At 37.5% G+C, this 26,378-nt stretch overlaps 1 protein-coding gene across 10 annotated transcripts in view; it reads right to left on the bottom strand.

The window, feature by feature from the left end:
* The window catches only part of Tle4 (TLE family member 4, transcriptional corepressor), a 131,675-nt gene that overhangs the window by 83,953 nt on the left and 21,344 nt on the right, over positions 1 to 26,378 (bottom strand). For 9 of the 10 annotated variants that reach the window (XM_087908063.1, XM_087908065.1, XM_087908067.1 and 6 more), the window contains exon 5: positions 14,188 to 14,250. The exons of the other annotated variant lie outside the window; for it this stretch is intronic. In XM_087908063.1, the coding sequence (XP_087764189.1) occupies positions 14,188 to 14,250 (63 nt within the window). The remainder of the gene's footprint in view (positions 1 to 14,187; positions 14,251 to 26,378) is intronic. 10 annotated transcript variants of the gene reach the window in all.

Genomic DNA, 26,378 nt, shown 5'->3' with positions numbered 1-26,378 from the left:
TTACAACACACAAAGAATTTGCCACAAAACCTGGAATTTTCCCTTACTATCAAGTTTCCATTTCTAAACTCTCAAACATATATGATATTTTGACTTAACTTCTACCTCTGACATGAACAGAGATATGAAGGGAGGTTTTGTGGTAAAGGAAACTGCCTTAAATTCATTACGTACAACATGGTGTTTTCATCCTTTGCTTATTAATAGAAAAATGTTAAATAACAAGTTAATACCTTTTAAGTTTTCACTAGAAATAAGCTAGAATATATATTTGTGAATTGTTTTTAATTGTAGGAGTTTCGGTTTCAAAACATGATCTAAAAGAAAGCTCAGTCTATAAACAGCTATCTACTTACTTTTCCATATTTACTAAAATGAAATAATTCAATTTTCCCTTATGTAAAATTTGAAGGAAGAGGTGGTGAGATAGCTCAGACTACCAGTAAGGTGTTTGTCATAAAAGCATGAGTATATCTGAATTTTGATCCACCTGTAAAATGCCAGCCAGATGTGACAGCATGCACTTAATTCCAGCACTAGGGGTGCAGAGAAAAGATCTCTGGAATTTACTAGCCAGCAAGTCTAATCAATAGGCAAGTTCCAGGTTCAGTGAGAGAGCCTGTCTCAAAATGAGGCGGAGAGAGACTGAAAAACACACCAGATTTCAATCTCTGGCTTCTATAAGCACATATGGACATGTGCACATAAACAAGGATGCAGACACAAATATACACATATACAAACCTAGAAGGAATAGAGAGTCAGCGTCTATAAAAATAGCTTCAGCTTATCTTAAAGACACTTTAAAACCACATGTCATGTTTACTGAGCACTTACTGTGTGTCAAGTTCAAAGCTCATTTTAAATTTATAATACTTGTCAGCATAGTGAAAAGCAGTAGTACTTGCAAAGTGACCTGAGAATTTTAATACTCCATGCATTTTTAAAATATGTATACATACTTGTGTGTGTCTGTGAGTGTTTGCGCCAGTAGACCAGTTATGTTGGATCCACCTGCAGCTGGAGTTACAGTTTCCCACATGAATGCTGGAAACCACTCTTTAACCACTGAGCCATCTCTCCAGCTCCCTCCATGCATGATTATGTGGGGAAATTGTTGCAAACTTTCTACCTTTTACTTGCGACATTCAACAATAGCTGCTTAAAATTTCCAAGAAAGTGAGACAAAGAATAGCATGTGCACTCACCCACAATACAGAGCACTCACTCTACTCAGGCACAAATTCACTTGAAGTGCAAATGCTCTTACCAAGAGAGGCCTCAATCTCCTGAAATAGTTCCTTTACATTAAGTATTAAATATTCAAAAAACAATTACATGGAACAGAGGTATGAAACATAACTACGTGAGGCCTCTCTAGCATGAGGACTGTGTAGCTATTGCTTCATAAATTGTATCTGCTAAGAGACAAAGACACCTCAGGCAGCAACACCTACAGCATTAAAATCAAGTACATTTTTTTTTTGAGAAAACTCAACTATTCACTCATCTGCCATCAGATCTAACAGTAACATCTTAGAAAGCTAACATAAAAATGGAAGTCGTGACTCAGCTTGTGTGCTTTGATAGCAATGGCTAAGGGCATACAGTTTCTGGACTTTACCTGCAGTTTGGAATTCAACTTCCCTGTTTCTGCTCACACACATCACCCCACACACTGGATGCACCCATCAGGTAGTGTGAACATCAAAACTCACACAGAAAGAAGAGGTAAAAAGAACACAATTGAGAAAAAAAACCTTTTGAGGTAGAAGCCCACATTATTCCCCAAAGTTGGCCCAATGCATTTTGTTTTTCATTCTCAGATCTTAACAAATAAGCTCCCTGACTCAGAAAATTCATTGTGCTTATAATGTGAATGGCTTTTCCTCTATGCCTGACATCTCTTCATTTTCTTCCCCTTCCCTACCTGTCACTTACTCCCACTCCACTCTCATTTTATTTCCAGCCCCACGTCCGGCTTGTTCTTTCTGATACCACACCTCAAGTAGTGAAAAAGGCACTTTAGCCCTTGCCACTAGGCAGAAGGGAACAGTCCCTTCTTATGCTTCAACAACACTACCAAATAAAATATTGAGAAATTACTAAAAAGCCAAAGGGATGACTAGGATTTAAAGGAGACAAAATATATCTAATTACTTTTTCCTTAAATGTTGAAACTTACATTCCTTAATCTTAAAAAATACACTATGCCGTAGAAATTTTATGACTGCAGAGTACTGAAAAACCACTGAATAACCACTTGTGAAAAACACAAGATAAAATAAATTTATGGGACATATATTATACCTTAATATGATTATTTTACAAAACTACTGTGATTTCCAGAATACAGGTATTGCTGGGGGTAAAAAACCTGTACATTGAATTATTTTTCTATTATTTTCATTGTTATAAAATTATTTTAATATTTGGTCAAAAAAGCATTGAAATTTTCTTCCATGAAACAAAATTCTATGTCCATAGAGGTCCAATAAGGTCTACTGATGAATAGACCTTCATGAACCAGTATGTGTGTAGTAGGTTTTTAAAGTATGTTTTTCAGAAGTGATAACAATGTCAGAGTCTATCATAGCAATTATTTTGAGGCAGGCAAGAGATGTGATATTAAAAAGTCATAATAAAAATGGTTGCACTTAAAATTTTTCTAAATTTACTGCACATATTCGGAGGAAAAATTCAGGCAAAAAGATACTCAGAATTCTAATAATGAAAAACATCCCCCAGATGTGGAGATACAAAGTAAGTCTCACCATACCCATTTAATACACAATGCACAATTAGAGTACAAGAAAAGGAAGGGCATAAAATATCAGAAGAGGTTTTAAGAGGGAATCACGAAAGTCTTAGCTTTTCATTCATTCACTCGTTCAAATGTGTTAAGTGCCTAATAAAGTGCAGGTACCAAGGTTAGGATTATGACATGACAGACCACACCCCTTCATCTCACAGTTGTTTGATTTCTATGGAAAGGGGCTGGAGAGATAGCTCCGAGTTAACAACCCTTTTTGTTCTCGCAGAGGAGCTGGGAGAGATGATTCCCAACTTCAGTTCCAGAGGATCCAACACCCTCTGTGAAAAATATATGCATGTGGTATACATATACACATGAAGGCAAAACTCTCATAGAGAGAGAAATAGATAAATCTAAACTTTAAAAACTCTATGAAGAAAGATGGGGAATTAATACTCAAAAGCTCTGTAATTTCTACTGGGGAATAATTTCCGAGAGAAAATTAGAGGATGTTATGCAATCATTTATCACGGAAATATCTTAATCTAATCTAATCTAATTACTAGGGGAAAAGTCCCTAAGAAAGCTGCCTTGACAACTGCAACTGGATGGACTTCTGTGAATGAAGAATGAGGAGAAAAAACCCAGGCAAAAGGAGGAGCTTAGCAAAAGCCTTAAAGTCTCTCTCAAGGAAGGAAGTGAGTTAGCTGTGTGTGACTGGAGGAGCAGGAGCTGTGGAAACCTGCTTAGGAACAGGCAGGGTACAATTGTTGGCCTTTGGGATAGGCAAAAAGTGGAATAAGCATTCGCAACAAGAGCAACAACACAGGCAAATGCATGGAGACACAAACGTATGGCAGAGGCATTTCCTAGAAAAGCACCTATTGGTAGAAATAAAATCTGGAAGAAAACAAAAGATGCCCAGCAGTGCAGGGCTTTTCATTATATGAAAACAGCTGTACTTTATTCTTGTAGAAAGTGAGATGTTACTAAAATGTTTTAATGAGCTGAATACTATCAGTGCTGGACTTTATTAAGATAGATTTTACTGAAGGCAAGGGCAAGGAGTGAACCAGACTGCAACAAGAACAGTTACAGAGCCATGAAATGTTCCAGGTGAAAGATACTTAGGCCAGAACTTGGACTAAATGCCTTTCTTAGGAATCATTAGCCACATGTAATAAATACCACTCATTTACCATAACACAAAACTACAAAGGACCTTTAGATTCTGAGACACTGAAACCAGGTTTTGTTAACCACCAAACAAGACTCTGCACCCTGACTTCCAAATGCTGTCTGGTTTGGTATGGTAAGAAATGCAGTACTAACTACAGGACAAAAAAACCTTAGTATATCCAATTGCTGACTCTCTACAGCATTCTAGCCAGTCATTCTCTGAAAAAGAGTCATGGCCTCTTATTAATAAGCTTTTTCTAGTGGAGGAGAATGAATATTAACACTGATGACTTAAAGTCTACTTTCCCAAAACTTCACTCGACCCCAGTTTTGTCTCTAAATTTGCCTCTGCTTCAAGCATCTGAAAACAGTAAAACATATTTTCAACTTCCTTTCTTCCAGGTTAAACATTCTTAGGTCACTCAATGGCTCTAAGGCCATTCATCCTTCATGGCATACTCAGTGTGGATAGAACACAACACTCCTGGTACATCTAGCAGATCAAGTTCAAGTAAAAATATCACTATATGTTTTGAAAGTCTCACACTTTAAGAATTTAATAACCCTACTTTTAGAATCCTACTAGAGAATTCTTACCAAGTTTACAGGCACATGTGCAATTTAAATATAACCGTAGTCTCCAAATAAGGCTGTACTAAATAGTGTTCCAAAATGGTTTCACAAAAAACTAAATATCACAAAACATATAAGCAACACCAACACTTAGTAAAATGAAGAACTTCTCAAAGTTACACTTCAGATGGTGAACATGTACACACAGCCTATCAATTTTGGCTTGAAATATAGGATCAGAGACTACAAATCTAAAAGAGTTCTCAAAAGAAGAAACATAAATAGCCAATATTTTAAGTGTTCAACATACTTGATCATTGAAGAAATGTAAATTAAAACTACTTTGAGGCTCCACTCACCCTGGCAAAGTGACTAACATCAAGAAAACAATCCCTGGGGAGTGGTGGCACATGCCTGTAATTCCAGTATGAGGAGGCAGAAGCAGGCACATCTCTGTGAGTTCAAGGCCAGCTTGGTCTACAAAGAAGAGTTCCAGGACAACCTGGGCTGTTACACAGAGAAACCCTGTCTTAAGAAATTAAAAAAAAAACTTAAAAAAAGAAATTTAAAAAAAAAAATCAACAGAAATTTCTGGCAAGGATGTAGTAAAAGAATGTCATTCTCTTAAGTCGAAGGTAAACTAGCAGCCACTGTGGATGTCAGTGTCAGGTTTCTCAAAAACTACAAATATAACTACCATATGATGAAGCTACAGAGTGCTCTCGAGACACATGACTCTCTGCCCTATGACAGAGATACCATCACACCCATGGTCAGGGCTACTCTAGTCACAATATCAATGGAATCAGACTAGTTATTCATCACTGGATAAATAGATAATAAAAATATGCTAAAGGAATTTTATTCAACTGTTATAAAATGAAATTGGTGGAACATGTATTGAATCTGAAAAATAAAAAAGTAACCAAGGCTCCAAAAACATTTTTTTCCTCTCATATGTAGATCCCAGTCTCTTGGTACTTATGCAGTGTGTGTGTAGATAACAAGAAACAAAAGGGAGACCCATTAGAAGGTGAAGGAGGTTTTAATGAGTGGAGTAGAATAGGTAGCAACACAGGAGATAGTAAAGTGGAAGGGAGAATAGGAAGGAAAGGCTTAAGGATGGATTGGGTCAGAAAGATGGAGAAAAGAGAGAGGGCAATTCAACCAAAACCAAGTATATATGAAAATACCATAAGGAAACCTATTTTGTAGAATAATCAAAAGACAACAATAATACAAAAAATAAGCATTTAGGAATACTTTGGAAAGCTGCCCAAGTCTTTTCCACACTCATCGTTTTGCCTTGCCTTCTTCCCTTCTCATATGACACGGAATAATAATTATTATTACTATTTTCCAAGACAGTATTTCTCTGTGTAACTTTGGAGCCTATTCTGGACTAGCTTTTGTAGACAGGCTAGCCTCAAACTCACAGAGATCCACCTGCCTCTGCCTCCCGAGTGTTGGGATTAAAGGTGTGTGCCATCACCACCTGACTCCAGAATTCTTTATTGGTATGTCCAAGCTCTACAGTTCATCGATGTCCAACAGAAGTTTCTACAACACTTACAATGTTTGATTTGTACTAATAATATGTCATCCACTAATCACAGATGAATAAGCCCTGAGTACTTGAAATGTGGCTAGTATAACTGAGAAAGTAGTTCTTAGTTTTTCTTAAACTTTACTTATAATTTAAATTGCATAAATACTTCTGCATTAGACCATGCAATTCTGTTTATACTCAGAGTACTTTGAAATTTATCTTCATTCAAAGACAGTAGGTTTTTCAAGCATACATTAATTTTGAAAACCTAAATACAAGGTTGCCAATGCTGCTTTTGGAGGGAAGCCCACATTTAATTAAACCTTCAGGATAAAAAGAAAAATACCTCCTGAGAGTCATCTTTTATTTCCTGAGGTCAAACAGATCATAATCCCACCATTTTGCTACCAAGTGTCATTAAAACACATGGTCAGGTAAAGCAAGAATATTATTAGTCAACCAAAAAACACAAAAGAAAATTATGCTCGGGTAGCTCAGAGTTGTAATGGTAAAAAAAGACTATCTTAAATGATGTATACTCTGCACATGCCTCAATGTAAAATTCAGAAAAATGGACCAAACCTTCAAAGAATGCCCAGTGCACCTATGTTATTCACTGCAGGCCATCCCTGCATAGAAGGCACTGTAATACATTACCAAGCCTGACAAATTGACTCCAACTGACTTGTGTGGTACAGGTTACCGACACAAACGTTTTCCCTAGATGGTCTTAGAGTTGTCTGGGTGCCTGCCTACCAGAGATTCTTGGGTGATTTCACCAAAGCTCACCTACATCAAACCATGTTACCACAAGCCATTGATTCCTTACAAAGTTAACAGGCAATATGAGTTAATGTGCAGTGATCGCGAACCGATAACACTGCTACCAGTGTGTGTAACCACTGCATTTTGTTCATTCCCTCCCAAAGGTACAATAAGAAAGTCACCGATCACATTTTTCAACTTCCATTTCACAATTATTCTATACATTCAAAATGTGATTCAGAGAAACCCATACCTACATCTTAAATAAATGGCATGAGTAATAAATTTCTATTACATGCCTAAAAAGGTTGTTTTCACATCACATTAGAAGAAACAAATATACAGCTAAGACCAAAACGTATGTATCATTTGAAATTTTAATTCTATGGGATTCATACAACCCCTGTTGCATAACTATGTGTCACTGTCTAGTTCTTAAATGCAATGTATAAAGTCCAAATAAATCTACAAAATTCTGAGGAAACAATGAATAAAACAAAGAAAATTCACAACATGGTACAACTCATTAGAAAACCTAATAAGTAAATGGGGGAAGGAGAGCTCCCAGCTGGAATTACTCTGTACCAGAAAGCATTCAAGGTGAAAGTTACCTTTTCCCTAAATAAATGTGAGCTGAAAAGTAAAGGACTAAAACTTTTCAATATAATTTAGCTTTAATGGTCTAAAATGTCTAATGAACATGTCTGTTAAATATTTTTTAAAACAATTATTTCATTTATCAAACCAGTATTTACTCAACAGACACAGATGAAAAACTGCTCTGCTCCTTTCTAAGCCCAGACCCTAAGTTTTCATATCACTGTGAAGTCCAGCCTACATGACGCCTCCAACAGCTCCCAGACAGCTCTGCTTGCTTTAAATACCTTATGAACAGAACACCTAGCTATGAAGTTCAAGAAGGAGAAAAGGAAGCAAATGTCCATTCCCCTTGGCACTGAATGATTAGAAACAAGCTGTTCAGTGTATTGATGGCAAGGTTTAAAACAAGGACCACGAGTTTAAAAAATGGGACTTCAGCACCCACTGCTCAGAAGGAACAGTGGTCTGCAGGTTATTTCATGCTGTGGTCTAGAAATGGTTTGCACAAGTGCGGAGAGAACAGGTAAGTAAGTGCTCAGACATAAATGGGACATCATTTCACAACCACAGTCCAGGACTAACCTGACAAGAGGGAGCAGAACGCTCGTGAGGGAGGTCAGTAAACACTGGAGCATAACAGTGTCTTCTGGACATGACAGGGCCATGGCACTCATGAATTCACAGCAGCAGAGTCTGTGAGCCCTTGACCCTAGCTGAGGAACTATGGACAAATGACAGCTTCAGGGGAGAGAGAGTCAGTTTCTTTAAGGGTTTGGCCCCTAGTAGACCAACCACACTCCAGAGAGAGCCCCCGTACTCAGGAATATATTTGGGCAGTACAAAGTAGATTTTATTATTAAGTAACAAAGAAATGAGGTGGGGGAGTAGGGAAATGAAAGTGAATCTGCATTTGGGGGATGAGGTGAGGAGGTATGATCAAAATGTATTGAAGAAAATTCCCTAAGCATGAAACTATTGAAAATGGCTTGTGATACAAGGAATCAAAATGGATCAACTTAACTCTGCAAAACAATAAACGTAAGCAGATTTAAAAACAAAAAGATATCTTAAAACTCCATAAAAACCAATGACCTGAGCAAATACTATAATTCTTTCATGATTTGGAGAAGGAAACTTGGATTTTTTTATCTCACTGTCAAGATACCTATGAAATACCAAAGAAAGAAAAGCATTTCCCGCCCAGCAAATCTGCTACAAAATATTGCACGGCAAGTACAATTTGCCATAATCTAGCCTTTAACAGAGAAATATATTAAAGAATCCTAGGACTGAAAGTTTTTAACAGGCACACATAGCTAAAGACCCTACGAGTTAAGATAGACTAAACAGCCCATGACTGTTCATATCTACTGTGTTCCTTTCTGTACTGTATGAACTTACCAAGTGTAAACTACTCAGTGAGCTACTATTCAGGATGATTTAAACTACAGGAATATAAGGTTTTGAAAGCAAGAACTATGCATTCATTATTTATGTATTAGGTTATCAATTAAAATGGGTAGTATTAAGTACATGGTCAAAATATTTGTCATGCAAACACATATCATGGTTAGTAGTAATAATAGCCATTACTTTAACTTTATGTATAGCACTATATCTGGAAGTGACTGCTAGCTTTAGGTGGCTAGTAGTTTTAGCTTTCAGTGGCTGTGGAAAACTACACTTCTAAGTCTTATAGCTATGTGGGGGACAAGTAACTAGGTCTGGGACATTGCAAAGGGGGCAGTAAAAGTGAACATCTTTCACATTCTGCCCATTAAAAAAAATCTCCCCCATTCCTGTTTCTATAGATAGGGCAGGACCCAGTGGAGCTATAGAAAATGAACGTGAAGATAGAAAGTTTACAGTAAATTGAAGTTACCAAAAGAATTAGTACATTTCCTTTAAAAACAACTGTTTCCTGAGAAGAAGAATAAGCTTTTTTCATGAATAAATCAGTTAGGTAAGTTGAGTTCTATTAAAATATCCAAATATCCTGTAAGGTCTTTTACGTCATAGCCAATTCTTAATATTTTATAATCTATTTTTAATTTATGTTCATTGTTTTCCCTGCATGTATCTATGTCTGTGTGAGGGTATCAGAAGTCCTGGACCTGCACTTATAGACAGGTGTGACCTGCCATGTGAGTGCTGGGAATCGAACCCAGATCCATCAGAAGAGTAGCCAGTTCTTTTAACCACTGAGCCATCTCTTCAGCCCCATCAATTCTTATCAACAAGCCCTATTATGAAGGCAGCTCTGGAGCCTATCATAGAAATGGAGAACTGGACCATCAACATCATAAAGGATGTAAAAGTGGCTGAGCCAAAATTTGGCCCAGAGTCTGGCTGAGCTCAGGTTTTTCTCACACTGCCTCCTTTCGTATACCTGTCTCTTGTGGTGAAGCTTGTTCCTTGTTATCAACGCAACTTTCTGCAAAATGGAACTGTTTACTGAGAAGAGAGTTGAGCTACAATGTTAGAGATCTATAACCTACTAGGAATCTGAAGTTCTTAAAGGTCTTAGAACACTTAGAACCATGAAGTACCTACTGTTTGATTCTAAATAATACACACACACACACAAAAAAATAAAAACCGGAACTGCTCTCCAATTTGGTTCAATATTTAAGACTTTAAATCTAACAAGTCAAAATAATGGCAAAAATACTGTTTTCCTTCTGAAAAGTTAATCGTTGTAGAACTGACTGCTTGCTGCTAGAGTGGTAAGTCCTAGAGAATCACACTGAAATATTTCTTTGAATTCTTCCTAAGTTTTTCTTCTTTTCCAAATGTCTTAGAACCTTAACAGATTCCATTTCCCTGAAACTACACTAGGAGAGGAGGAACTAGGTACTTCCTATACCAGGTGCTATTTCAGTTTCAATACATACAATACACATTTTAAGGCAGAGTTAATCTCATTCAACAGGAGCACAGGCTTACAGAGATAACGTTACCAACATAAATTAATGTAGAAGAGCTCTGACTTGATCCACATTAGAAGAAATGCTGCCCCTATTATTATCAAGATGGAACAGTAAACATAGATTTCTATTTACATCAGAGTAGCCTTGAAAGGTGTTGCTGGGTGGGGGAGGTGGGCGTGGGAAGGGAGAGCACACACCAAGACCTCAGTGTGACTGAGGAGCCAGAAAGACAAAGGGTCTATAGGCTCTATCCTGATATTGCTCAAGACATGCCCACCTAGTTCAGACTCTTTGGGCATAGTTTTAATTTACAAAAAGGAGTAAAAAGAGAAACAGTCACATGCTTGCAAAATACAATGATTCAAAAGGAGTTAGAAGCAGTTCCAGGCCTTCCCAAAAGAGAACTCACAGGCCTGTCTTTGCTGACATCACCACAGTCAGAGCTGCTATACCCACAGGGAAGTGCATGTGCTAAATGCCCAAGTGTGGAGCCCCGTTAGCCCACAGATGAGGAAACTGAGGCTGAGAGAGGCAAAGTACTTGCTAAAGGCCACACAGCTTGGGTTGGATTAGACAAAGCCATGTGATTTGTAGTTGAAAAGTCAGGACTCAACCTAGGTATGGCGGCCAACAGCTGGCACTTCTTTATAGAACTGACAGCTTGGAGGCGATTACTTGTAATTTCTTTCCTGAAAATGAGACAACATGAAAAAGAACTTCCACAGGTATTACCATGATATATACCTTATGAGGACAAAAATCTGAGAGCAGAGTACAAATCTGTCTAATAGCCAAAAGAGGGGTGAAGAAAAGGTTCATACATATGATAGTTCGTGGTTACTGAACTCTGGTATTATGGGTCCTATTCAAAAATCTAAGTAATAGACAATTATTCATTTTTAACAGCAAGAGATAGTACTATTTTGTCTAGTACTTAGGACTTTAGTAGTAACTATGTATATTGGTTCCAGTTTTTAATGCTGCAATGGAATATTAGAAAAGGATCTTTCTGTAATTTTAAGACTATGCGTCAACTTTTAAGTATATTTGAGCCAAAAACCATGTTTTTTTAAATAAAAAAGTTTTATAGTTAAAAACCAAATATATTTAATAGTTGTAATTAATTACTACAATTTTTGTAAGTTTGAAAAAAAACTATACACTATCAAAACCAATTAGCATACAAAACTAAATTAAAGGCAGGCAATCTAGATGTATATAATTTACCTCCTATTTCTGTGAGACTCCAAACTCTACTTTCAGATGTTCAAAACACCTCCATCTACTGTCTTGTAACTTATGCACAGTCTCCAAGGAACACCTTCCTTTTTTCCCCCAGATAGAATCATTTAATTTTTCAATAAAAACATTTAAAATAAACTCAAATGGCACAGCTGCCTTCCTGGCACCAACTCTGTCACACAGAAAGCTGGTGTTAAAAGATCAGATTAAGAGTCTTCAGTCCTGGCACTAAGTGATACCCATAGCGCCATGCAAGAGTGATTTTCCTGCCGCCGAGGAGACAGGAAATAGAATCCTTCTTTCTCTAATAACCTGCCTCCTCCCTACCCTCCAGATTAAGGTCCATCTGGCCTCAGAGAGGAAATGAGGTATCTGCTTACAGAATACCCTAAAATACAAGGTAGACAATGTTTAACCTCAAACATAAATGAGATCCTGAACAATGAGAACAAACACACTTGCGGCTTATACTTTAAGAGGCATACTTCCATCGTACAGAATCAGAAAGAGTGAAAGAACGATATACACAAAATTAGGATTTAGGAAACCATGATGTAGAATTATTATGTATATTAAGGACTGAAATTAAGAACTGTCAAACCTCAGGAAAACAAATAGTTTAATGTTGAAAGAATGATGTCTAGCCTTCCAGACAAATACAGAAGAAAAGGATTGTTAATACCTCCCCTATGGCTTTTCTCTACGGGGTACAATATCCTCAACCAATTAATTTCAGTCTTGCTTAGCGCTGCTACCATTGCACATTCTGCTCCTACTGGGCCTGCTCATACAAACAACATAACTCATGTGGGAAAATAAATTAGTACCTCCAAGACCACCTTTCATTTCTGACCATAAACCACAGTCTGCAAAAATGCCACATGGACAAACCTGTACTAGTAATTGCATAGAGTGGTTTACCTGTTGAGACCTAAAAACTAACACCACCCCAAGGGATAGTTTTAACTTTTCCCCTCTACCTTTGAGCATCACACCTCAGCTTGGTTTTAGGGTCACATATTCTTCTCACTCTATCTCCACAAGCAGAACTTCTTAAAGTAAGAAACAATCAAATCTAGATGAGGCCTGAACAGTCAAGCTCCCCAAAGAAATTAAAATATGGGCTAGAGATGGCTAAATGTTGAGAATACTTGCTTCTCTCACAGAGGAACTAAGTTCTGTTTCCAGCACTCCCTGGTTGGCTTACAGCCATCTCTAACTCCATTTTTACGGTTCTACTGCCCCCTTTTGGCCTCTGCAGGCACTAGGTACATATGCAGCACACATGCACAGAAGCACACAAACATAAAGCTAAATAAATATTTTTAAAAAGAAAGAAATGCAAATATGCTCTTTGACACTCAGTTAAAACACATCTAATCCAGTCACAGGTAAATACTAGGTAAAAATAGGTAAATGAGGATAATGATGTTTAGTAGTCATAGATAGAAGGGGGAAAACAGCATGTGAATTAAGTAGCAAGGTTTGTGAACAGAGTGTGCCCTTCTTCAACAGAACAGTTATGCAAATCAAATCCTGGTTTGGACAAAATAAGCCAAACAGAAATCCACATGTCTATAATGCATGTACAAACTCAAATACTGGTTTGTGTCTAACCCCAGCATATGCACTGTTAGACAAATGTGTAAATAGCTGTTTTGGATGGCAATGCCAGAACACAGTAACTAAAAAGAGTGAGAGGAAGGTGCCTTCTCTATGCAAAAACAAAGTACAAGCACTGTGGTCCCAAGACTTTAGAAACAGTTCGTCCTTCTTACAGCTGATCATACCAGAACAAATAAAGAATTCAATAATCCAAAAGCAAAACTATCCCTTTCTAGTATTATCATTTAAACTTTCTACCTACCCAAAGCAAGCAAATAAGCAAAATAAAAAAAGGGGGTGGGACACAAGGAAAGCACAAAAGAAATAGAAAGGTAGACCCTCCTTCACACCTGCATAAATTTTTGACAGTATGCACTTTCCTTGCAAAGCAAGTGAGCCACATGCCAGGCATTGGTCCACAAAGATGCTCCTATTAGCAAAGCCTAAAGTGACACAGAAATGAGTACACTGAATTCATCTTGGATGTCTGTCCTAAATACATAGACAACATAAAGGGATTAATCATTAATTTAAAATAACTTTTAAAAGGCAGAAGCCAAAATTCCCATTAGTTTACTAACTAGGTGAAGCTCTTGCTGAGTCTCAATGCTCAACGACAGATGTAGAAATCAACTTCTTGTCTTGGTGGCAATATTACCACCTCTGCAATTAGATGGCATTATAGCAAACAGGCATAATTCTGAGCAACACTAATTTTAATAATGGCAATAAAATATTTTAACAGTTAGATTTTACTTAAGATACATTCCATCATTAAATACATTTAAATTATGTTACACTGAATATTAATAAGGTTCAGAAGTTGGAATGAGAACACTGCATCTTAAAAATGTGAAATACGAACATCAAGAAAATGACAAGGAAAAAGAGGAAAAAGAAATGGCAAGGTCAAAACCATGTCTAAATCCCTTATCTGTAGAAATGAATAAAATGGCAACAACTTCTAACCATCAGATCAACTATCTTACCTCTTGGGACAGGAAAGGAATGACCTGTGCACAGATAGCATTTAGTCGCTTCACAATCTCTGCCTGCAAAAAAAAGAGAGAAACACAATAGGAGGAACAGTCAGCTGGTTATAGATTCCCCAAAATATTAATCGGATAATATTAAAAGACTCATGTACTCTGGTTGACAGTGTCTATGAAAAGGAAAAGTACCTTCTTAGAAAGCCCATTAAAAGGAGGTAGTGACAACAGAGCCACATTAGCAGCAAGATTTATGAAATAGCATTCATCTTAAAATTTAATCTTCAAGCACCAGAGTAATAGAAAGTGAATTTAATCTCCATGACTAGAAACTAGTTTTCTAAAGCTTTCATCAGAAGGACCCTTGCCCAAGCTAATGGTTTTCTTAAAACCCCTAGTCTTTATTTAATGCGGATAACACACATTTTTCCTCTACATATCACAACTGTTTCCATAACCAAATGATTAGACTTCCACAGTTGTTCTCTCTCTCCCCTACCCACTCTTGGGTTCAAGCAAACCTTAACCTTTACAACTGAGAGCCTCAGCCTCCAGAATGTTTGACTCTTAAGCATGTGCTGCCACACCTGGCAGTCTTTGATTGTCAACACTTAGTGGGATTTTTATACTTAGTTCCCAATCTCCTGGGGGATGGGGGAGGAGAGAGAATAGCAGTAATCAAGTAAACTAATATAATTATTAATGACTGAGTAGCAGGATATTTTCAAACAGTAAAGGATTCCAAATCTGTCAGCCAGGGTTTTCAGTGTGTAATTTAGAACAAGGTATGGTCTTAGCACATTCAACAGAACAATGAGTCTGAAGACAATTTTCATTATCATTTTACTTTAGATCTGCAAAATTTTTTACAAAGTTAAACTATAGAAACTATTCTTTAAAAATACAGGGACAAAATATATTTGCCTTGTACACACAATTCTGCCTTGGAATTGTGAGGATTTTAAAGCAATAAAGAAAAAAAAACATGCTGTTACATGTTTTCTTTAAAAACCTGCTCAAACTTTACTGATGTTCACCTTAGTATGAATCTTCAGATAGCATTTAGACACTTTATGATAAGCAGACAGCTTTTAATATATGCACATATGTGCATACAAAATTGCTCATATTTTAATGACGGGGTGGTGAAAGGGGGGAGTTAGGAAATGTTAAAAGACAGAAAATGTAAAGCAATTACTATTCCTGAGACATTCTTAAAATAAATTTCATCCAGAATCAGTCATTTTTATGGAAGTACACAAATGTTCTTTTTCTTGCTAAGTCATTATAGAACAGCAACACTACTTATGCAATCGAGGCTTCCTTGTTTTTGCAGCAACCCTTTTAACTTTGTAGTTATGCAATTTCTTAAATGCCAGCACCTTAAAAACTTCATCAGCCAACCCAAAACAAAAATTCACCATGAAGTCCCCAATGTAGGCTTTCCATCCAACCTGCACTTAACGAGAAAAGACAAAGCCCAGAACCACTGAACAGCAGTGACTAAGACTCCACTGTGCTGCCCTGATTTAATTTACTGCCCTGGCCCCACGGATCATTTAGCCATCCTTTAAGAATGCTTAAACCACCATGAAAGGCTGCAATGGGAACCACCAAACCCCTCTCCACCTGGAAGCACATTCCACAGTGGTGATGGAGTTAAATTCTAAGGTAAGTTAAGAAAACAGAACAGCATTCAGGAGGCTGAATGCTTGGTGTCTCAAAGGCATTTGGTGGTTAGGATTTTTGTAGGGAGAGGTGGGGGAAGGAATAAAAGATAATGAGACTTTAGGGCAGACCAAACTGATGATTCTTATGCTTAGAACCATCTGCCAAGCATATTTTCCTCATTATGTTGTTTACATAAATAAAATAGTCCCTTGCTAGAAGGGTTGAAAAAAAGTATGTGGGCATGTAGGAAAACTGAGTTCTTTAATTTGCCTACATAATGTAGGCAGTAAAAACTACTCAGGAAACTCATTCATCTGGTCAAATAAAAAACTAAGAGGCATTTGGCACTTCAATAAGCTATTTTAAGTCCAAGCACCTATTTAAGACAAAAACAAAAAACAAAACAATGAAAAAAGAAAAAAGTCCTAATACTAAAAAATTATGTATATTATCACACACCAACAGAAAAACAAGGGTAAAATCTTCAAAGTTTTCTTTAAAGGTCTCCCTTTGTTTAAAAGACTTCTTAATTTCTTTATGCTGTCATGTCAATAGATTTTCATGGACAGGCTAATTGGCAGCAAGGGGGTGGGGTTTGTCTGTGTGATTTCATACAATTAAGCAGGCCATTCCTCACTTTGAAAGCTAAAGTTGCCTCGGAAACACTGCTGCTTCCATGGTCATCTAATTTCACCTCTTTTGTCCCATTGGACCAAGCTTTGGGGAGGCATCATTTATTTTCAGGCGTTTCCACTGAGCTTCAGCGATCAATCAGTAATACTGTGGACACACACTTCTAATGGCCTATGTTTTGAAACTGAGTCTAATCTAATGGCGTGGGGCCCAAACTCCTTTTCTAGCACAGCCATTAAAGGATGTAGGTTATTGCTGTTGTCACCATTGATATTTGTCATTGTAATGTAATTAGGGCCCTAAAATGATGCATTACAGCCCTTGGCACAGCTTCTATTAAAATCTTTTCTTCTGCTCACTGAACTGCGACCTGCTTTCTGATGAATAACAGACAGACAGCTTTAGGGTAAGAAGCAGATTCATCAAAGAAGTATTTTTCAGCTTTAGGGAAAGGGAAAAAGACAACTTAGCAGGAAAAGCCACAATACACATTTGAATTGCATCTGACCACTTGAAATTCTGATTGCATCTGATGAATCTGGCTTAGACAATATATTTCCAGTCTTTGAATCACATGGTTAATCAGGACTCTAATCTGCTATCCATCAGACTATGCCAGTTCTTTGGCTTCCAATCAAATTTATAGGTGATGTAGGTCATGCATCCCTGAGCAATGCATTCACAGATAGCCCACTGAAAAAGGCAAAGATGCTGAAATACTGTTCATTGTTAGAATTACTCTGTTGTTATAGCATTTGATGCTTTACAGGCATTGCATAACTACTGCTTTTAATACCCATGATATGCCTAATCAGCATTAATAATCCTAATAAAAGAACAATTGTTCATGTCAAAAAATGACCATAAAGAACCCTCATACATTGACAAATAAACATTTGACACTTCTATTATTACATCTTCCCTATTCATAAAGATAAGACATTTAAGAAAAGCGGTTGATGGTGCTGTGAAATGGCTCACCCCTCAAAACTGCTGAATACCAGAGTTCCATTCCCAGCACCCACATCTGGAAGGTGACAAGGGTCTGTTAACTCCAGTTCAAAAGGATCAGATACCACTCTTTTATACACATTGGCACTTGCACACATACATGTATACATATATTGGGTCCATATAAATAAAATTTCCTTCAAATTTTTAATAAAAAAGTTGAACATATTTTCCTACACTCAATTCACCATGATACTATTTCTTTTTATTTTCTACCTTTGTGTCCTATTCCAATAAAAAGATTCAATAAAACTGACAATCTTTCCTACTCAAAAAAAACAAACAAACAAACAAAAAAGCCATTTGGTTTTGATAAAATACCTTAGGAAAAAACTGACAATAAAAAAGACATTCTATAAAAAAATACCCTGACTATGCATGCACTCATCACCTGGTACTGTGTACTGTTATGCTAACTCTAGAGAAGAGATGAAGAATGGATAGAAGTGTCACCAGTCATAATGATGGAGGTAACAGGAAATTTCAAGTCACTCACTTTAAGTCTTATACACAGGCAAATTGAAAAATCTATTAAGTATCTCCTGGATTTTGGGGATCCAGTCTGTTTGGACACTCACCTTCCTGGACCTGGAGGGAGGGGGAAGGAACTGGAACTTCCCACAGGGCAGGAAACCCTGACTGCCCTGGGGGACAAAGAGGGAGGAGGAGGGGGAGTGGGAGGAGTGGGAGGGTGTTGGGAGGGGGGGCGGAAATGGAAACTTTTATAATTTAATAAAATTTACTTAAAAAAAAAGAAAAATCTATTAAGTATCTTATAGCATGGAAAAGATTTTTTTGTAAACAAGGCCTTTATAAATTTAACTTATCTACCTATTTATTTATTTATTTATTCATTTATTTAGGATTTTTTGGGACAGGGTCTCACTACTTATCCGTGCCTATCATGGAATTCACTGACCAGGTTGAATAAGACTGTTTTTAAAAGATATCCCACTTCCTCCAAGAAGAGGAACTGTCTGTGGATGCTCAATGCGTATTATATTGAACAATATGGAAGTGTCAATTACACTTTTTTTTAACTTCTCCATGTTTTTCTCTCATTGAGTTACACTGAAACAAAGTCTCTATTGACAGTATCACTAAAGCAATGTCATCTTGGTTGTGTTTTAAACTCACTTTCAAGCCATTTTACTGCATGGTGAAGTGTGCTATCAAGAGCCAATGCACAACTTGGCTAATTGAACACTTTCAAGTAACCCATTTGTCCTAACAAGATTCATGGTACTATTGGTGGTGCTCATGCAGCAATATGCAGGACAATGCATTTAAGAGATAACAGTGTCTTTACATCTCATGAAGCTATTTCAACCTGTCCCTAATAATCTTAGGAAAACCTTTTACAAGTATTAACTTGTGCTCCTCCTTCTTCCTTCCTTTCTTTCTTACCTTGAGCTTTCTGAAAGTATTTCTTTAAAGGAATCCTTAGATAGTCACCTATTACCACATTACCTGTACATTGATACTATGATATTATATTTAATACTATTTCAGCATTAAGAGGGACCAAAAGAATGCTATATTATACAGGGAAAGAATTAATGATCCTTGTGCATGAGATTCAGAAAGTCATACAAAGTCAAATCACTGCAGTTCTCAGCCTAAAAAACAGTGTTTTCAGTTATGCTCAGGCCCTCGGAGAGGAAGGGCAGGAAATACAGAAAAAAGAATGAGAGGCAAAAGTGGGGTTCAGCAGGAGTAGGCAAGGAAAATTAGCTTCTGTGGTGACTTTAACCTCAGTTTTCAGAGAACAGGGTGGAGCTGGTTGAGATCCTCATTACCTGTGTTCACCAAGCTCTGAAATGCTTCTCCAATACTTTTCACAGCAAGTAATGTCATCTACTTTGTTTCTTTTCCCTCCATAAATATACTGGGCATTTGAACTCTAATTTACAATTGTGCATTTTCACTCCTAGACACAGGGATGAATACTCTTTGTGACAACAAATGTAAATAATATACTTTGCTTTTCTCCCACAGGATTGATTCTGTTCAAAATGATTTTGAGGAAATACCCAAAAGTAAAAAATTTTGGATCCTGGCATAAATAAAACCAACTCATGGTCCTTTCCTTATCAAGGTCTCACAGGGATGCCTGTACTATATATCCATCAAAGCAACAAGCCATCTCTTAGGGAAAATCATGCCAGATGACTAGGTCATTTCTGCCTGGTCAAATCCAGGAAGATCAAACCTGGAGGCCACAGGCCACACATACCCTAAGACAGCTATGAATGAAGCCCAACACATTTACAGATAAGATCATGTTTTGATGCTGAAAGGTTGGACAACACCCTGGTTAGGTCTAGACCTTTTTCTGTTTGCTTCTTGCTATCATCATTCAACAGTTCTCCATTTATGTCTATATTCCTGAGTATTTATTTTCTTCTCTTTCTCCCAACATTAGCAAAATCTTTTATGTCTTCATGCTCCCTCTAGTTACCTGAAATTTCAAATATTTGCAGCCATCAACGCCAAAATATCCTTTCAATCTTTGAATGCTTTCCCACAATGATGAGTACCCAGTCCAACCAAAATCAAAGTTGTGACTTGTTCCTATTTGGCCAGATACATGGCTCTTGTCCACTCTCGTTATAGTGCTCGGTTACACAGCCTCGGCAGGTGAATTACAGCCCTGGCCAGTTTGTATAGAAAGTATTTCAAGGGTAGACACAGAGACTCACTCTTTCTTAAGTCAGTTTTTATTGACCCTGCTACCTAAAACTGTTTTTACCAGGCATCCCAGGACTCATTCCTTACCATCATGTTAAGTCTCAGTCCACAAAACATCCTTTCCCTGCAATGACTTCACAGATGAATCCCTCTTCTACTCACTGACCCACTCCAGCCTTGTGTGCCGCTAGCATTTGCCATTAGCCGGAATTATCTGTTTACCAATTGCCTAGGAATCTTGGTATAAAGCAGATGGAGTTGACAAACTCAAAGGTGATGCTGAGAGACTCTGCTGACCCATAAAAAAGGCAGACCTTATGCAGAATAGCAGAGGTTTAATGAATATGAGCTTCATGAGGGTAGCCATTCTGTCAACAAGGACATTCCATGTGGCTGGAATACACAAGACATTTAATGTATCATTTTGTAAATGAAGTATATAATCCAGGCCAAGCAGTTGAAATTTCTTAATTTTTTGTAGGCATGCAAGAACTGTTACAAAAGAACTGGAATACATCAATGTACCAACCATAAAGGATTATACATCTAGAAGACCTACTCACATTTTAATTTGGTTTGTGTAGCTTCCTGGAACATATCTTTTCTGACATTTAGGAAATCAAGCTATTTAAAAAGAATAAGACATATTTTCTCACTGGACAACAAGAAAAAATGCAAATTCATTCTGTGTGACTTCTGAATGGTGAGTCAATGATTAAAGCTTCCATTCTGAATTCTTGGCAGGATATGTGATTTAAAAGATTATTAAGAGACAGAATGCAGCTGTATTTTAGCCTCCTAATATTGCTTATAGCAGATTACTGATCATCTGAGCCTTTGGCACTCAGCACATCTGCTAAAGGGTACACTACGAGAGCATTTTGTATTCAGAATTCAGAATAAATTCTAGAATAGTACCTGGAATAAATCAATTTTGTTAGAACAGTCACAGAAAGGCCTTAGTCATGCTGCAGTATCACAGGGCTCGTAGGACATAAAAGAACAGCTCCTGATATATTAATGTATAGTGGGTCATGAGAACTACGCATGCTACAGTGTATTCATACCCACCTCATGTCTATTAAGACACTGTTCAAAATAGACTACGAGAGCCAGGCCAGAGGAGCCATGGACACTGCTGTAGCACAATACCTCCAGAGAACAGGTGCTTCCTTAATAAGGCCAGGAATTGCTTCAGTGTTCCTTGTTGCCTGAGCCCTGAGTACCAAGTAAACTTACCTGGAATTCTACTTTCTGGTTCCCAAAACAAGCTCCAGATACACATGATAAACCTGTTTCAATATACTCTTGTTCAAGGTTTTAAAAATTAGAATTTTTTGTTTGCTTGCAAAGAGAAAACAAGTATCTTGCCTAATTTTTGTTGTTGGAGTGGTATGTTTCACCCAAAAGGGACTCTCACAAACTGACTCCACATCCAAGCTTCTTTCAACAGCTCATGCTCATCTATCCCTATCCCCTGAGGGAAGCAAGCCATCTGGGACAGACTGGCCCAAAAATTAAGCAGCAAAAAGAAAAGACCCATACAACAGATTGAGATGCACCTTGACCCAGTAACCATAAAACCCACGAACGTTCCCTATAGTCTGGCTTCTAGCTACTATTACATAGTTGGTGGGTGGGTGGGTTGGTGGGTGGGTGGGTATGTGTGCGTTACATACTCCACAAGGGAATTTGAGAAAAGTAAAAGTAAAAACTATTGTCTATTTGTGCTTTTATAATCTAAGTTACTTTTAGAATGCACAGTCACCCCTCTGTCCATGAAAGATTTGTGATGAAAGTCCCCAGACATCTAATCTGAAGATGCTTATTATTCATAAAATGGCAATGGATTTGAATAAAACTCATACATAACACCTAACAAAATGTAGATACAATATATATAGCTTTAATACACTTTACTGTTTAGGAAATAACGATGGACAAGCATGCTTAGTACAGGCACACTTCTCCCAAATACACTGAAATCTACAGTTGGTTGAACACACATAAATGGAACTGTGAACAAAGAGAGCTAACTGTATTTCAAGTTACTTTTAAATTATATCATGCATGGTATTTATGATATTTAAAGACATGCACCTTAATAAAAAGGCCTAAACCATGAATATATTACTGCTTTTTGACTTGTTCAATGAGTATATATTAACTGACTACTTGTTATTATAGGTGCTGAGTGGAGATATGGGTGAAGTGAACAAGACAATCCCTGCTGTCCTGAAGTCCAAAGCATAAGGATAGAGACAAACATAAGTACACAGACATACAAAAGAGAATTTCAGGTATTGGAAAGGTACCTACAAAGAAGACAATCCTAGGATAAAGGTGAACCTGGTTTGGATAGAATAATCAGAAAAGGACGAAAGGAAATGATTTTGAAATGGAAACATGGGCCATAGTATCATCTTCCAAAACATGCTCTATACCACACCTTGCAGAAGTTATTAACAAGTACATATGCAAAGAGTTTTCTGGCCAGATGTCCTCTCTCTGCCTAAACAAAACTAAATACAGCTTTCTTTCCTACCAGACATCTCAAAGCATCTCATTTGGTAGTTTAGCTTAATATTTTTGGAATGAAATACACAAAAAGCAATACTACTGAAATCTCTTTGACTATGGACCCCTAAAAGCTCTCATAGCAGACAATATTCTCAGGAAACAGCTGGTTAGTGACTTCACAAACCAGACTTCACCCCAGATATATTAGCTCAAAATCTCTAAGAGTAGGACCTGGGAATGAGTGCTCCATTAGAAAATCCCCTGTGTGATTCTACTGTATAGGTACTACCGAAACCATTATGCTAGAATCCAGGATACATACAGCAAAAGCCAGTGCAAAAGGGTGCAGAAGCAGTCTACTGGGATCTGACTAGGAGGCCTTCAATGACATACATCAGAGCTTAAATTTAACTTAACTTGGTAGGTAGCAAGGAGATCCAGGGACATTCTAGGAAAGTGGTAGCAAATTATAAGCATGTTAAGATATCAGAATGTCTTTAGGGTTCTGGCCCTCTTCTTACCACAGATTACATTTGAATGGCTATGGAAAGTAGAGAAAATAAACATAAAACATACTCTAAGAGGAAAGATAGAAGTTGAAAGATAATTTTTGATTAAGGACAAAATGAATTCTCGAAGCACCTCCAATTTAGGAAATGAAACAATCAGATTTCAGGTTATTTGCTTTCGCTCTGAGTTAGCAGCTGTGGCACACAGTACAGTGAATGTAGAAGGCTCTGACCCCATGAGGTGTTTACAGCCCAGAAAGGAAGAAGATCAAATAGAAATAAATAAAAGAAATCAGAACTATTGGTGCGAGCCTATAATCCCAGGTACTCATGAGGCTGAAGCAGGAGCCTCACAAGTTCAAAGCCTGTCTACATAAGAGTAAGCTCAATGCCAGACTGCACAATGTAATGAGACACTATTCCAAGATATAAAGTAAAAAGAGGGCTTGGGTTATATAATTTATTTAGCTCACTGGTAATGTGCTTGCCTGTTATAAGCAGAGCACAGGGTTCAATCCCCCACCCACTCTGTGGGGAAAGGTTAAGGGTACTGGGGAATATCCCTTATATGAAACATAATAAATCCTCAATCTTTAATAATTTTCTACTACTCTGCCAGATTCCATGTCATATCTGAAACAGTGGAAAAACAAATAAGATTTACAAAGCCCTTAATAAAATAAATGAGATGGGCAGTATTTCTCAATGATTAAGGCATGAATGTTATCCCCGAGGAACCAGGATAAAGTGAGCCTGAAAGATAAAGATAGAGGGTCAGGGCAAGAAAAGACCACTCTAAATAGGGGTAGCCTGCCACACCAGCCTAGTGCATTCACAGCACAGGAAAAGCAGTGGCAGCAAATGTAGCTAATGAAGTGGTTCAGACAGCCTAGGGGCCAGGACTGTTCCCACCAGGTAAGACCACTTAGACATAACCTTACTCATAGTGAGCGATTCTAAATATGGTGGAAAGAAGTGCTGCATCAGGTCACACCAACCATCCTACCAATTAAAAAGAGCCCGTTTTATACAGGGTATGTCATTTAATGTTCAGAGCAATGTAAGAGTTTTACTCTTGTCCCTATTTTAAGATAAGAACAGTGAAGCATTAAGGAAACCACCATAATCAGAAAGATAGTTAGAAAGAAATGCAAGCAAGAACAACAGGGGGCATATTCTAGAAAACCTGTGGCCTGGATGCATGGTATGGCTAATGAGTAAGAAGGAAGCACAGAGATCTTGTCGCAGAAACCAGGTTCGTTGGCTTCCTTACACAAGCTCACTGGACCTCAAGCAGGCTTGCGGAGGAGGATAACATTTGGAAACATGTTGGGTTTAACTACCTATGAGAGGAGAAAGACAAAAAAAGAAAAGCAAAGTTCATCTACTGTATAGTGAATGAAATAATGCATCCAGAGAGGAGAATAAAGCATACAGACAGTACGGGCAGATTTTCACTGCTCCTAAACCTAACCCAATACCAGAAATAGAGAAACAGCAAAGGCTATCAGTAAAGACAGCCAAGAAGCAAGACAACAGATTCTCTGGCACAAAGGTCTACTGGACAATAATGGTGACCAGAGCGACAATAAGGTAAGGAAACACATTGCATGAAGAGAACTATGAGGGGTTGGACTGGATTTGGACAACGGAAGGAACCTATGAAACAAAAAAGAAAGCCTGAACGTATACAGCTACGCATCAACGTAGGCAATTCAAAGGGTTGTGTCAAGGTTTGTTTTGGAGAACAGTTACAGAAGGGGATGGAAACAACTCAGCCTGAAGTGACTATAATGTTATAAAAGCACAGCAGATATAATCATTAGCTATAAATTCCCAGATCTGCAGGTGATTTTTCCAATTAGTAATCTAACCTGAGCCATGACTAGGCAAACTCTCAAGTGATTCCGAACTCCATGTCCACAACCTTGAAATGAGAAGAGGTGTCCTATATATGACTGGCAGAAGTACCTATGCAGACTGATGTATGAATAAAATTCTTTAAGGGAAATAGTTGCTTTCGATCAGAACTGAGATTAGATAGTACAATAAATTAAGTGATTGTATTGTTAGGTATTGATTCAAGCTCAAAGTTCTTCCTGTTCTCAATTAAGAAAGTATCCCTCACTAATTTAGATGAGCTGTAGAGCTCAAGAGGAAGCTAAAGAAAGATCTAAGGTAGAAGATATCAGACTTACTGGTAGTAACAAAGAAGAAACAAGTGCTTCCTCAATTGATGAGGAGTGAGGTCACAGGTCAGCTCCAGAAAATTAGCTGTCTCTCCACTTTGGTGAACTATGACCCAGAAAAGACAAGTCTCAGTATTTATGTTCTGCTACTGACAAAGGATCTCTCTTCTGTTTTCTCAGTAAATAGATACCTGCCCTGGGTGCAGTAAAACTTATACATACTAGTAAGGAGTTACAGCAGCTTCCAGGTACAGGAGGAAGGGTTGGGATCGATTTTAAAGCTTCTTTGATGATGACATGGTCCTAAAATTTAAGACTACAGAATAAAAGTTATGAGATTTATAGAAATGTTCTTGTAACTGAGTAGATGGTGAAAAGCGGGGGAAGAAGCCCCTGAAAGAAGAATTTAAAAGCATTTACAAAAATTGAGACAAGTTTTACATTCACAGAAGCATAACCGCAATGCCCCCCAAAGCTGCTAACTTGTCAAATGTCTGGGCCATAATGTACATGTTCATTACTTAACCTAGAATTTAATCAGAACTTTAATTCAACTTACTTTTATAAGTATTTAAGATCACACTTTATGACTTCAATCTGAGTCTATAATCACCTTACAAATAACCCTGATAAATAAATAAATAAGTAAATAAATAAATTTTTTGATTGGCTACATATTCTAAAAAGTTAGCCATCCCAACATTATCACCAATTAGCAGGATGATAATGGGGCTTATGGCCAGGATGTAAATCAGTTACTGTTTAGTTCAGGTGGGTGGGTTTTTCTTGTTTTCTGTTTTAAACATAAAGACACTAACCACAAAAGAAGTTGCATGTTAATTTATATTCCAGTACAAGCACCTATCTCATTGCCCAGGTTTATTGAATGTTCATAGACCTGCCGTAGTCCACTGACCATGCTCTGGGTAATGCTACTCCACGGTAACAGTTTTAAATCCCAAACTGT

Source organism: Myodes glareolus, chromosome 7, assembly GCF_982192425.1.
Source record: "Myodes glareolus chromosome 7, mMyoGla1.1, whole genome shotgun sequence".
Lineage (NCBI taxonomy): Eukaryota > Metazoa > Chordata > Mammalia > Rodentia > Cricetidae > Myodes > Myodes glareolus.
This window is presented reverse-complemented; position numbering and strand designations above follow the sequence as displayed.